Below are 15291 nucleotides of genomic sequence, written 5' to 3'. Positions count from 1 at the left end.
TGTTTCGTTAAAGCCTATTTATTTTTGTTACAAGCCGTGTTTCGTTAAAGCCTGTGTAAAGTTAATTTGTTTCAATGTACCGGTAGGCACCTGCGGCTTATAGACATGTGCGGCTTATTTATGTTCAAAATAATACTTCTTTTTAAATTCAGTGGGTGCGGCTTATATTCAGGTGCGCTCAATAGTCCGGAAATTACGGTAGTGTTTTTGCGTCATGGTTTGTTGTTTTTGTATATTCAAGTATTTAAGTGTATTGCATTCAGTTTCACGTTTAATAAATATGTGGAACTAGGAATACGCTGCATTTTGGTCCGCTCCTCTGAACAGCCGTGACACTGTTACAGCGTTATAGTTCTTTCTCTGGATATAAGGTCAATTTTCATAAAAGCAAAATCTTACCGTTGTCTGTCTTTGACCACCATACCATCAAGCACAAGTTTCCTTTTAGATGGTCGCCTATGGGCTTCACATATTTGGGCATAATGGTGGATGTAACCTGAAAAACCTCTATAAACTCAATCTGTCCAGCTTGTTGCAAAAGGTGGAGGGTGACCTGTGTAAATGGATGGACCTGCCTCTCACTCTACTGGGTAGAATCAATGTAATTAAAATGAATGTCCTGCCCAGATTTCTATATTTGTTTCAATCTCTCCCTATCCCTGTACCCGTAGCATTCTTTTCCTCTCTCGACAAGCTGACCAGACGGTTTATCTGGCACGGCAAAACCCCGAGGGTTGGCCGGGACAAACTGACCCTTGATTACTGTCAAGGGGGCTTAAACCTCCCCAATTTTAGAGTGTATTACTGGGCTGCACAGTCTTGGTTTCTGGCTCAGAGGTTTGACAATGGTTCCTCTCCCTCATGGTTGAGCATTGAAAGTTTGAAGTAAATGATGACACTGGGGCAGAACTGTTTTACAAATGGGACAGAAAATCCATAAAAACCATCACAGACAACCCTTTAATCATACATTCTGTCCTGGCATGGTGCAAACTGCATGAGCTGTTCAGACGAGAGGGATTTCTTTCCCCTAAAACCCCTCTATGGAACAATAGATTGATTCCTATGTTTTTCCAGAATAATAACTTTAGACCATGGTCTGATAACGGTATCACTCTTCTGGAACATTGTTATGAGGAGGGAGTTCTTATGTCCTTTGATCAGCTGAAACAGAAATACCACTTGCCTAACAAGGACTTCTTTAGCTACCTACAACTACGAAACTTTATTAGGGTGACTCTCAAGGGACAATGGAACCTACCTAAGATGTCACCTATTGAACAACTCTGCCACGCAGACCAACCACTGTTCAAGACCATTTCCCGTGTTTACGATGCTCTTATGTCAGGACTAACACTGCCTGAGCTAGATAAACGCCGACTTAGATGGGGAAAATATCTGGGTATTGATCTTGATGAGGGTCTATGGAGTGACCTATGCAGGGATGGTGTTACATCCACATTGAACTCCAGATACAGACTGATCGAGTTTAATTTCCTCCATCAGCTCTATATCACCCCATCTAGACTGCACAAGTTCAACCCTGATATCTCCTCCATATGTTTTAGATGTGGATCAGATGAAGGAACATTCCTCCATTCCACTTGGCAGTGTTCAAAACTACACGGTTTCTGGCAGGGGGTATGCAATACCATATCCTCAAATCATGGGGGTGCATTCCCTTTAGACCCGAAGGTTTATCTACTGGGTAACTTTACTAATTCCAATCTTTGGCAAAGCCATACTATAAAGCTAACAGAAATATTGCTAGCAATTGCCAAGAAATGTACTGCCTTGAAATGGAAATCTGATTCCTCCCTGCCAGTTGCAATGTGGCTATCGGAAGTTAATAGTTGTATCCCACTGGAGAAAATCACTTACTGCTTGAGGAATAAGTTAGAGACATTTTACAGAATTTGGCAACCTATATGCAGAATCTCCCCTCACATCACATTGATTCAATTTCTATATAATCCTCACATAATGTTTCACACGTAGTGTATAATATCTACAGTAGCCTACGGCAGGTGACCATATGATCCAATGTCTCATTATTATTATTTTTTATTATGACTTATTTATTGTATGTTTGTATATATAATTGTTATTATTATTATAAAAAAAAATTTACGCTCGTCTGTCACTGTCACTTTGTCATATTGTCTAATATCTTTTCATTTTTGTTTTGAATGTATTTAATTGGAAAATGCAAAAATAAAATATTCAAAAAAAATGAACAAATAAAAGGAAATGTATGGTTTAAACATGTTGTCATGACTGTCCTGTAAGGATCACAATGGGTCAGATCAGCTCAGCAATGATTGACAATAACCAGACCCCTTCTTTCCGCCACAGAAAAGGGGAGGAATTGGGCCGGTTTGACAGTTCACACCCTGTTGTAAATTACAGGAGAGGGGGGGCTCTTTCTCCCCCTTTAGTATCAACCAAAGGAATGTCTTTGTTTCACAGACAGTTTTCCCTCTTAAACTCTAACACGGTCAAAAGTGCATACTGGATCAATATTTCTAACATAAGAATGTGGGGAATGGTCAGTGGGGAGCTATAGAAAACTAATGTCATATGGGTTTTCATTTTGTGATGTCATTAAAACTGGTGAAAAATAAATAATGTAACTCGAAAAGTATTTACACTACAGGTATGAAGTCTCCATCCTTAACGTTGGGCATATAATATAAACAATTATGAAAGTATTGTTGTTAAGATATGAATGTGATTTTAGTAGGTGTAAGAGAATCTACCTCCTATAAACTGTGCATAAGTAAGTAGCCACTCCCTGAGTGAGGTCGGAGAGCATGTCAGACAGAAGGAACAATGCGCCTTTGACAAGAGTGCATAAATAGCATTGCCAACGAAATTAACATTAGACCAGGAAAGATGGGGAGTTGCAGCCCATGTCTAAAGTGGTTTAAATGCTGAATCTCAGAGACCAGGAAACGTGAGCCGAGAGCTACATGTTTGAAATGGTTGGAACTTTGAACCTCAACTCGAGGTGAAGAAATAAACTCACCTTCCTTTAGACCAGGGAGACGGCGAGCTGCAGCTCATGTCCATTGTGGTCCGAATCCTGAATACCAACACGAGGGGGAAAACAAACTCCCAGCAGACAATCACTAAAACAGCTGATTAGCTGTTTTGAGTCAGATATCGAGAAAAGCTCATCTAAGTGAGACTATCCTACTACGTTCATCACCAATGGGAACCGTTGACACGGCTGGCTATCTTTCAGAGTGAACAACAGTAGAAGACGGGAAAGGGGAGACCCCTTTCGGACAATCAGAGCCATACAGCTTGCCACTGAAAGGCCAACAATCTTCCTAAGGAGGGCTGGTTTCGACCGAACAAAGGCACTCACATGTAAATACGTTAATGATTTCTTATTCCAAACGGGCGGCGGTTCGTGTACAATGTATATGATTAGTGTGAGAATAGTTCTAAAATGTATCCATGAAAAGTGTCCCTTTTCCTCTCTCTCTCTCTCTCTCTCTCTCTCTCTCTCTCTCTCTCTCTCTCTCCTCCCCACCACGCTTCATTCGTTGTGTATAAGCCGCCATATTTTGTCAGTCCACTTTGTCTCATGTAAAGGGTGTATTCTATGTTATTATTTAGTTAGCTAGTAAATAAATAATTAAACAAATGTGTGTAGTACTGAATCATGAGTGAGACTGGGGATTTAGCAGATGCATGAGGTTACAACTGTTCAGAATGATGATATGATAAGAAGTAATGATTCATGAGATGACTGGTCAGAATAATGATAAGAAGTAATAATTAATGAGATGACTGGTCAGAATAATGATAAGAGCTAATGATTCATGAGATGACTGGTCAGAATAATGATAAGAGCTAATGATTCATGAGATGACTGGTCAGAATGATGATATGATAAGAGGAAATTGTAATTTATTTCTATTTTTTATTTAACCTTTATTTGACTAGGCAAGTCAGTTAAGAAAAAATTCTTATTTGCAACGACGGCCTAGGAACAGTGGGTTAACTGCTTTGTTCAGGGGCAGAACGACAGATTTTTACCTTGTCTCCTCTGGGATTCGATCCACCAACCTTTCAGTTACTGGCCTAATGCTCTAACCACTGCCGCCTCTAATGATTAATAAGATGACTGGTTAGAATAATGATAAGAGCTAATGATTAATAAGATGACTGTTTATCGATTAAATAGATATATACCTTATAGAGTTTCATTGGGGAGATGGTAACTCTTTAAACAACCAAATTCCTAATGAGTTAATTGTTACATGATTAATTTAATCGGGTAACAATTAAACATAGTTAGTTGATTACATAAATAACAGTCATCAGATTAATGAAAATAAAGTCACGACAATGTCTTTAATGTTCATTTGTTTTAGTGATAATACATTTGTGTTTACATCAATAAGCCTTTATGTATGTGTTATGAATGACCAAAGGTGACTGACTGACCTTATAGTAAGAACAGCGTCATATGAAACAAGGCATTTATGTATCTGTTACAAATGACCAAGCGGTCTGACTTTAAATTAAGTACAGCGTCATGCGATATAGAGTCTTTAGGGATGTGTTATGAATGACCGAAGGTGTCTCACTTCAAACTAAGTGTTACAGGACACTACATAAAGTGTCAATAAATTGGTTATAAATAGGTTATTAACGTACTGTTGATTTATGAACGTATGGCTCGTTTTTGTTGTGTGCGTGTTTGTGTACTGAGGAACATGTAACTTGGTTCCAGAAGAAAGCCACTTTCAATTTCTTTCGGTTTGGGGCTTTCATCAAGGTAAGTGTTTCTTTGTGTAAGGTGTTTCTTTGTGTAAGGTCTATTGCACACATTTCCACAATGTATCTACTTAAAATTGTATTTTAAACTTAACCTTAACTAATGAAGGCCAAGTTTGATGCGTTTGTCCCCTTGACCTTCCGCACATTTGGGAGGAAGTGTCTGGAAACGAGATTAGGTGTAATGTGACTAACATGACATCACTTTAGAGCACATGCCATCCTTCAGCACAGCATGTCACCCTTTATAAAGCACGTTTATACTATATTCCACATTTGACATGGTGATTATGTCACACAGTTAGGCCACATTTATGAACCCTTTATAAAGTATGACATAATGATTATAGATGCTTTGTAACACATTTATGTAGTGCTTATGAATGCCTTATTTATTTTTACCTTTGTTTAACTAGGCAAGTCAGTTAAGAACAAAATCTTATTTTCAATGACAGCCTAGGAATAGTGGGTTAACTGCCTGTTCAGGGGTAGAATGACAGATTTGTACCTTGTCAGCTCGGGGATTCGAACTTGCAACCTTGCGGTTACTAGTCCAACGCTCTAACCACTAGGCTACCCTACCACCTTTATAAGCAGAATGTCATTTAAAGTGGGATCCCTTTGGTCAAATCCTTCTCCCTCCTGACTCTGCCTCTTTGACCGGACTCTACTCCCTTTCCACATCCTTTGTCTCTCACTGTCTCCTTTCCTCCCGGCCGGCTCTTCTTTCCCCTCCTGCTCCATGGCTGAGTGACTCAGTGCATGCTAACAAAATATGGCTGCGGGCAGTTGTTGGCAACTGTAACATTGAAGCTACACCTAACCCTAAGCATTTTCATAACCTTAACCTCAGTCTCCTGACCTGCCACGCTAATTTACCTAACCTGCCACGTTAGTTATCCTAACCTGCTATGTAAACAAATAATTTGTGTCGAGAAACCATCACTCATAACACCAGAACTGACCAATGGCAGGTATCAATGAGCATTTCCTGATATCAGGGAACACCCACATAAAGAAATGCCCCCCGAAATGCAGTCCACAATTACACCATATTCGAGAATTTGACAAAAGCTGTAACCCTTTTAGCCATGACTCAACAAAAGATGAAGGATATGAGGAAGAAATGATGTCACTGATCATATGACTAATATCTTCTTCGGTGGTATCATAAAGCCTTCATGAACCCCCCTACCTTATGGGACTGATTTAAAGGGGCATCAGACATAACATTTTGATAAGTTTTGTGTGTTGAAATGCAATATAACAAAGCTATTTTCTAACAAGTTTCTGTATAAACAATATCCCTCATCACTTATCCATCACTGCAAATTCATTTTATTGCCTGTCTGTCGGCATAGCCAAGGCCCACCTCCAAAAACTTTCACATTCACAGTTTGAACATAAATGGCAATGACAATGTGTAGAAAAAATAAATATAATCTAGTTTATACTGAAGGAGATCATTGCACAAATGAAGTGGTAGCCTATATTGTTTTTCAAGTGGAAAAGAGCAGATATGGAGGTTAAAATGAAGTGCTTACGATACAACAATACAATATCAATGCGTTTTAATTTACATCATCCTTTTTCACTCTTGCAGGTGTTTGGCATGCATATTGTTGGCATGATGGTTGACACAGACACAACATAGTTCTCTTTGTTCTGTTTCGGCAATAAAAAATATAGTAGCACTTTACATTATAATAACTCCACGTAATAAAGCATGTATACTGGCTTAATAAATAGTTGAATCATCATTTGCTAACCTTTCCTCCCACATTGTAAATGCTAGTAATCTAGTATACACTGAGTGTACAAAACATTAGGAACACATGCTCTTTCCATGACAAAGACTGACCAGGTGAATCCAGGTGAAAGTTATGATCCCTTATTGATGTCACTTGTTAAATCCACTTTAATCAGTGTAGATCAGGGATGGGCAACTTTGACGTGGGTGGGGGCCACAAAAAAACGGAACTCTTCACGAGGGGCTGCAGTGGTTTCTCTGGTCTGCGTACCCACACCCCCCCCCTTTCAAAGTTACGTTTTAAAGTTAATTTCCTGCAACTCTGCAATTTTGCCATAGGGTGGAGGCAAATGTTAGCAGTTTTTAATATGATAACTGAGAGCTAGTTGACAGCTAGTTACTAGTAACTAAACTAGCCCCAGAGAGCTAGTTACCCCACGCTACCCTACATATAGAGAGTTACTACATTTAAAGGTCCCGTAAAGGTGACACCAAACAAAGCCATGTGTGAAAATAGTCTGCAGTTAAAAGACTGAAGCACTGGAAACATTTAAAGTTTATACATATACAATTTCTACCTGCAAATCATACATGTAACATGTATACCTCAATCACATATCAGTAATAATGAAGTAATAAAAATCCACTAGAGAACAACTGTCCGGTCCGACCAGCTGTTGTGTGTAGTCTACATCTCCATGTTTTATGATCAGTTCATATTCGCCAGGTTGACAAACTCCAGCAGAACATTCACATTACAGCTCTTCCTCAAGTCCTTGTAACAGTTGTTTCACAACAGTTTTTGTGAATAAAATTTCAATATATTTCCTTATTCTTTAACCATTAATATGTTCTAGGGGCCATGCTTTATCTTGGCCAGGTCACAATTGTAAATGAGAACTTGCTCTCAACTTGCCTACCTGGTTAAATAAAGGTGAAATAAAATTTAAAAAATAAACAATTCTGAGACCTTAAGGAGCATCAGGTACTGCTGGAATGTCTACCAATGGCATGTCCATCTTTTTGGGAGAAAATTACTACAGGTCGCTCAAAACATTTATAAAGTATTTCTAAAGCATAAATAGCTCACATTTTATTTTAGATGAGGCCACGCAAAAAGATGTAACTTATGATTAGTAAATGGTTTATAAGGACCTGTATACATAGTCCATAGATACGTAATGTTACATCAACACACAGTATATCCTATAAGAAAGCACTGTTAAATTAAAATGATCATGCTGAGTCATTTTAAAACCAGTGAAAGGATAGAGCTGATCAACTCGTCAGATGAGCTTAACTGAGTTACTGTGCTGTAAATGGTGAACAGTCTGAACACCCATGATGAGAGAATGACTTCAGAAAATGTTTTAATACAGAAAACCTGTGAACAAAAAGTACTCTCAACATGGACAGACAGACACATAAATACAAAATGTGTCAAAAACTAATTTTTCATCAGTCCATAGCACCGCAGAAGGTCAAAGAGAAACACCAACCATCTGCCAAACACAACAGCAACTTCAACAGCCAGGCCAGCCAGAAGAGTCTCTTCAGAATCCAAAACAAATCATTCTACGTGGAAATTACGTCATAACTGCCATATTGGGACTCCAGAAGATAGTGAAACAAGAGAACAATTAATTTTACCGGAGGACCACCTGCTGAGGTGAAAATTCAGATTGCCTGGCACTCACTCACTGACTGATGGGGAGCTGAAAACAATCAAATGGTCTTGTTAATCTGCAAAATCTTCAAGCGCTGTGAGGAACTCCAGAGCTACAGATGTCTTTAGTTCTGAGCAGCTGGGTTTATAAGCCATAACTACTGTCACAGAGAAGACTCAAGAAGACAACATTGACATCTAGTGCTGATTGCAGAGTTCATCCTTTCAAGGTCAGTTATAGGTTAGACAGAAATATCAGTAACTGGGGCTATCTAACTCCAGGGAGCATCTTAGTCCTGTGTGTCACTGTCAATTATGACCAACACACCTATTGCCAGTGTCTGTACGTCTCATGAGTGTACAATTAAGCGATAAGGCCCGAGGAAGTGTGGTATATGGCCAATATACCACGGCTAAGGGCTGTTCTTAGGCAAGATGCAATGTGGAGTACCTGGACACAGCCCTTAGCCGTGGTATATTGGCCATATACCACAAACCCTCGAGGTGCCTTATTGCTATTATAAACTAGTTACCAATGTAATTAGAGCAATAAAAATAAATGTTTTGTCATACCCGTGGTATACCACGGCTGTCAGCCAATCAGCATTCAGGGCTCGAACTACCCAGTTTATAATACTTTGAATGATCCTTCATATGCTCTTCCTAAAACAAATCTTATCTGGTTCCTTAGCTTATCGCCTACTCCAACTATACATCAATGTGCTACAGGTGCTGCCTGCAAACACTCCACCTGGGACCCAGGGTCTCTCAGATCAGATGCCCTATCCAGGGGTTCAGGTGATGGGCTTAATTATTGTGTCTGGTAGGCCTCCAACATTTCCATCCAAACAGAAGAATTCTGGCTTAGTGCTGATGGAGCTGCCGCTGGTCTCCCCAGAGCCTTTCACTGGGCTGCACTTCCAGCGGTTGAGGGGGTGGGACTTGATGCACCAGCAGCTGTGCACCAGCAGGAAGAGCTTCTTGAGGATGGCCTTCCTCAGGAGGATGTAGACCCAGGGGTCCAGGATCTGGTTCCAGGTGGCCATGCGGACTGACAGCAGCAGGCGGGCAAACGCACGTTCGCCCTGGACCTGGGTGCTCAGTATGATGACGTTAACCTAGGAGGGTAAACATAGGACATTATGTGAGACTGAATGTAATTACTTGAAGGGAACCATTTAAATTGTTGTTAGTTGATTACTGTGCTTTGTTCAATGCTTCAAATTGTGTTATTACAGTATAACCAGCTCTCTTGAATCAAGGGAAACTTATAAAAAGGGATTTGATTTAAGCCACCCCTTTTTTTTATTGTCCTAGAAATAGCTGAATAGAATATGATTAAATTGTGTTTGAGAACATGTAATAGTGTTTTGTGTACACAGTGATGTTTGAGGGGCAGTAAGTGAGTGAACGGTTTTTATATTGAGGGATACCTGGAGGTAATCGGACCTCTCTGAAATGAAAATGGATGGCAGTCCCCCAGAGGATTATATATTTTTTACCTGGCCCTCCCCGAGCATTTGAAAAAGAAAACATGTAACCCTCCAAAATGATCATTAAAACAAAATAGCTGAAATATGAATTCCCTTTTAAGTAGGCTATCAATGTTGCAGTCGTGATTTCTATCAAATCACTGAGAACCAGTGCTGTAGTTCATACCACATTCATCCGTCAGAGGGTGGCATTTACCAACTTAAGTGTTAAGGGCCTTCCACACTAAGGACGATAACTATAATGATACATTATTGACGTTGGTGAGCATCCACACTAGAGGAAAGTTTGTCGTTCTACAATAGCCTATACCTGTCAATCAACTGATCAAAGCATCCTGCTGTACAGCATCCGTAGCCTATAGCACATTGTGCATGGGAACAGCTGGAAGAGAGGAGCTAGAGTTGTGTAGCCAAAGAAGCTAAATATTAGCTAGATATTAGGCCACTCATTAGGTAAATATTAAGGCTATAAATATTTACCTGTCAAAGTGCATGAAAAAAAGTTAGGCTAACAGATAATGAAATGACTGATCTGTGCGTTCCTCCAGGCTGTGCTCTGCAGTCCCCGGGCAGTCGGGCATGCAAAGCTCCACTATTGATTAGGCCTAGGTTTTTAGACAACATTATTCCACCCTTAGGCTACAACAACACAGTGCCATTGGGAATGTATTATTGTTATCAAGAGTGTAGACCTACACATTTATTGGCTAGGGCTGTAAAGTGCAGTGATGTAGGCTAATTTGAATAACCGCTCAAACGTCCTGTTTTGAATGCTTCATGCCAAAATCACTGCATACAGCCTAAGCCTGATCATGCACCCATTTAGATCAGTTATGGAACTTTCTGAGACAATTTACAACGTTCAGAAAGGTACATTAGCAGGCTACTCATATGGTGAATTTTTATCACACCATCGAGATCTCTCTTTCTCTCCTTTCAAAATCCAAGCCAGTTATTTTGGTTTCTGTATTTTATATTCAGCAAGCAAGAGCAAGCTGGAATCTCTCCTCCATCCGTAGAAAATAAAATGCTTGAAATAACAACAGGCTATTTATTGTAGGTCTAGTCTAACGTTTCCTGGGACTCCAAGAGATAAAGAGGAATTATTAGGAATAGTACTGGAGTGAATAGCATATAGGCCTACCCAATGAATTTACACAGTGATAAAAATAAAAATAAAGAAAAGTTTATGAAATGACAGACAGACTAGGATAAACATATCGCTAGAAAAGGAGAACAACTCATAGGCATAAAGGCATACAGATAGTCCAGCCATCCACATGGACTGTTGTCCTCCCCATTAAGTAGCAGCATTGAAGACCTATCTCCTTTCAACTTCAAAATTCAATTGAACTTTTCTGGACTGTCTTCAGCGGACAGAGACTGCAAAGAAACCCTTCAATTATTGTGAAGGTAACTTTTTTCACTTGCTGTGGTCCTTGTGTAATTGTGCTATGCCATGCTTGTTATTGTTCATTGGTGCTATCAAGAGAACTGGAACTCCAAAAAAAAAAACAAGATCAAATCACAAGGTTATTGATTTTCAATTAGGAAAGTCTGAGCTCTAAAACGATGCCAGAGTTTTCAACGTTGAAAGTGGAATGCCCATCCAGCCAGGCCCAGTGAGGAGAATGAGAGAGAGAGAGAGCGCAGGGTAGTACACCAAAGTTACACACAGTCGAATTCAATATGTAAATTCCAAAATGCTGAAAATAACTGACATTTAATCGATTACAAAATACATGACCCTCCCTGAACAAAGAAAAAATGAGACCCTCCCACATTTTCCTCCGGGTAACATTGTGTACATTTTGAACGCTCCCTAAACATCTTAGTGATGTAGGTCTAATGAAATGTCTTGCCAGAGAAAAAACTAGATTGTTTTTCCTTCCCTTACAAGCCTTCTCATCACGTGTTAATGATCCAGCTTAATCTAAGTTATTATACTGTCACTTTTAATTTTAAGAATCCTGGTCTACGATTAATGGCAGGCATAGAAAGAAAAACATTGTCAAAGGAGGACAATTTATTTCAATAAGACTCGTCAGAGTTTCCATCACAGAGAAGAAATCTGGATTGAGAATGTTTCCCCTTTACTTTTGCTTCATACCATATTTTGCTCTTAAAAACGTTTGGTAAAAACAAATGTCATTGAAATGGATGTAAAGTAACTACACAAAGTACTGGAAGAAAAGAAGGACATTACATGCCAGAAATCTTGGCGTGAAATGACAAACTGCCTTAACGTGAACATAAGGGTCAAAAGCACAAAATAACAAACAGGCCAAAAATCTGTGCCATATTAAACATCTTGAGCATCTCTACAAAGGTTTAAATAGCTCCCTTTCCTTTTGAAAGGATTTGTGAGCATTCCGAGTAGAAGAACAAATTGCTTGCTGTGGGAATCTTGGCAGACTCCACCAATGCAGAGGACTGTTGGCAGAGATGAGGTGAAAGTGAGTTCTTCATCACTGCTTAACAGACATACCAGAGATAAGCGCTTCTAAGACCCAGGGAAAGGAGGGAAGAAGATGCCTTACCAATAAAGGGCCCCAGCACACACAGGACACAAGCATGATGGTCATGAGCTGGCAGATCATCTCAAAGTGGTGGGAGGTGTCCTTGCGGCGACGTTGGCGGTGGCAGCGCAGCTTGGACTGCAGTAGGGTGCAGCTGGTCAGTGTGTTGCACACAATGGACACCAGTAGAGCCAGGAGGCCCAGTGTAGAGAAGATCAGCGGGAGCACCACGTCCAGCCAGTTGCGGGGCCCCTCCATGCGGAAGAAACACCAGCTCTGGGAGCGCTGCACCTTGTAGGGCCTCCACAGCAGCACAGGTAGCAGAGCCACCAGGGCAGCTAACAGCCAGGTCAGCCCCAGCAGCCTCTTCATGTGGTGGGCGGCAAGGGCTGTGGAGTGGAACAGGGGCCTGGTGACACCAATGCAGCGTTCCACCGCCATTAGGCTACCCAGGAGCAGGGGGCTCAGACCGAAAAACACCATGGACACCCCGAAGAGACTGCACAGGATGTGGTGCGGGTCAAAGGCTTCCCAGTCCTTGTTACAAGCGTAGACATATAGCACCAGGGAGCCGTTAATGAGGTGGCCCAGGAGATCGGTGCCCACCAGGCCGCTGGCGAACAGCAGGAAGGAGGCCTTGGTCTTGAGGCGGAAGCGGCGGTAGGCTTTGACCAGGATGCAGAGAGCCAGGATGTTGGAGAAGATGCCCACGGTCATGGAAATGACGGAGGCGTTGACGGACAGCTCCGTCTTGCCGCAGGTGGTGTTGGAGAAGCTGCCTGTCGCTGTCCTGCTGCATCCCGCCTCGGAACTCCCATTGCCTGGCATCATCAAGTCCTGGTCCAGTCTGAGGATCAACATGTGACAGAAAGGATGGTTGAATGTCTTTGACAGAGCCCCAAAACATGTATCTTCACCACACGTTAATAAACAGCACTCCAACACAAATGACATTTAAAACATCGATTTTACGGAGCAACTGAGTCATGACCAAGGTGAATACGTATAGAGAGATTTTATCTTGTAGGTCTACATTTTAGCGCACCAGACTTATAAGTCAGGGCTTACAAAATATATATATTTTTCCTTTAAAATGTGCAGTGTACCACTAGGCTACGGGAAATGGTCATTCAAATAAGGAACAAGGATTACCAGGCTCCCACTGTGCAACATTCAATAAATATAGCATCATTGCAGTGGTAGCAGTGTGAGGTGCATAAAAAGTCATTTATGGTGTTTACTTTATTGAGAGAAATCAAGTAAGGTATTGTGTCATTTTGGAGTCACTTTTATTGTAAAGAAGAATAGAATATGTTTCTAAACACTTCTACATTAATGTGGATGCTACCATGATTATGGATAGTCCTGATAAATCGCAAATAATGATGAGTGAGAAAGTTATAGATGCACAAATATCATACCCCCTAAAATATGCTAACAGTGTTATTGTTCTGTTGAGCAGATATCATGTCTTGGGGGTAGGGTACATCTGTACCTTTCTCACTCATCATATTTCAAGATTCATTCAGGATTATCCATAATCATGGTAGCATCCACATTAATGTAGAAGTGTTCAGAAACATATTATATTCTTATTTACAATAAAAGTGACTCCAAAATGACACAATACATTATTTACCATTCATTTCTATTGGGCACAAAATAATCTGAAACACAACCAACAGCAAATGCATCCAACAAATGTGTAGAGTCACAAGCTTGACGCAGTCATTGTGTGTTAGGAATATGTGACCAAATATTTAACTTTTTACTACTTTATAAGTGAATTTGTCCTAATAGTTTTGCTCCCCTAAAATGGGGGGGACTATGTATAAAAAGTGCTGTAATTTCTAAATGGATCACCTGATATGAATGAAAATGCCCTCAAATGAAAGCTGACTGTCTGCATGTTAACCTCATAGTCATTGTTTGATTTCAAATCCAAACTTTATAGAGACATAAGAAGAAAAAAGCTTCACTTTCCGAATAATTATGGAGGGCACTGTACTTCACTGCCTTTTTTCAGGGTTGACTGCACCTGGTCAATATTCAGCCAATGGATTGACACCCTTTGAAAAAGTAAAATTTTGTAAACAATTTTCATAAATTCACTTTTACTTCTTGCTCTAGGACTTTAGTTACCCCTAAAACAAAGTTTAAAAGGTAGGCTAATCACTGACTTCACATGCGTCAATCGTAAAAATCACTATATACAAAAATAAATGTTCACACTAGTGTGAACGTTTATTTTTTGAAACAGTGATTTTTACGCATGACGCACGTGAAGTCAGTGATTAGCCTACCTTTTTAACTTTGTTTTAGGGGCTATTAAAGTCGAGGTATCAATATTTCACTTGTGATAAAGAACTGATATTTTGGTCGAAACTATGCAAAAAACAAAACAGAAATTAACATGATTAAAGGAAAATTCCCACCTGTCAACGTGTCCCGCAACTATATTTCACCATTTGCCGATGCAAGGATATTATGGATTAATGAGAACAAGTTTGACTGTTCTCATAACAGTAATCAAATTAATTACGAATTAATTGATAAAGAAATCATAATCTTGGCGTCTCCTGCTTTGCTGCTTCTCGGAGGTACAATGTCCCATAGTGTAACGGTGTGGTCCATGAACATCTGACTCTGTTCCCGTCAAATAACGCACATGAAGTACCATTTCCCAGTTTGGCACGGCACCCGTCTTCACAACACATTATAACATACTGTCTCCAAGCTCTTTCAGCTACTTCTGTAAAGAGGGGCGCGGCCTCACCAGTAGATGTGGTGCGCCACACAAAGCCCTCCTCTGAGATTTGTCACACTGATGAATGCAGAAGTTTTGTCATTTTGAGAAAGAATACATCAAACACCTGGAAACCAGTTTATAATCTGTTACATATAAGCCTTTTATATGGTTCTTTGATCAGAACGTTAGGGGTTCTTCTCCACTGAACCAAAATTGGTTCCATATAGAACCCTACATTAATAAATAACAAGGTGTTCTTAATTGACTTGCCTAGTTAATTAAAGGTAAATATTTATATATATATATTTTTACCTTTAATT

General features: G+C 40.0%; 1 protein-coding gene across 2 annotated transcripts; it reads right to left on the bottom strand.

The window, feature by feature from the left end:
• Window positions 1-8863: 8863 nt before the first annotated feature.
• On the bottom strand, window positions 8864-14993 carry ptgfr (prostaglandin F receptor (FP)). Of its 2 annotated transcripts, XM_029695235.1 has the most exons (3): window positions 14658-14993; window positions 12244-13069; window positions 8864-9328 (listed from the first exon to the last, which is right to left on the bottom strand). In XM_029695235.1, exons 2-3 carry the CDS (start codon window positions 13051-13053, stop codon window positions 9005-9007), a joined length of 1134 nt encoding a protein of 377 aa, XP_029551095.1. In that variant the 5' UTR covers window positions 13054-13069; window positions 14658-14993; the 3' UTR covers window positions 8864-9004. The 2 variants fall into 2 exon arrangements, with proteins under 2 accessions (XP_029551095.1, XP_029551094.1); XM_029695234.1 differs by lacking the exon at window positions 14658-14993 and having other exon boundaries at window positions 12244-13120.
• Window positions 14994-15291: the final 298 nt, after the last annotated feature.

This window comes from Salmo trutta, chromosome 17 (assembly GCF_901001165.1).
Source record: "Salmo trutta chromosome 17, fSalTru1.1, whole genome shotgun sequence".
Classification (NCBI taxonomy): Eukaryota; Metazoa; Chordata; class Actinopteri; order Salmoniformes; family Salmonidae; genus Salmo; species Salmo trutta.
This window is presented reverse-complemented; position numbering and strand designations above follow the sequence as displayed.

Coding starts and splice junctions, on each gene's coding strand:
- ptgfr (XM_029695234.1), bottom strand. CDS start 13,083: ATGTTGATCCTCAGACTGGACCAGGACTTGATGATGCCAGGCAATGGG. Junction 9,329..12,243: donor TGTGCTGGGGCCCTTTATTG/GTAAGGCATCTT, acceptor TTACCCTCCTAG/GTTAACGTCATCATACTGAG.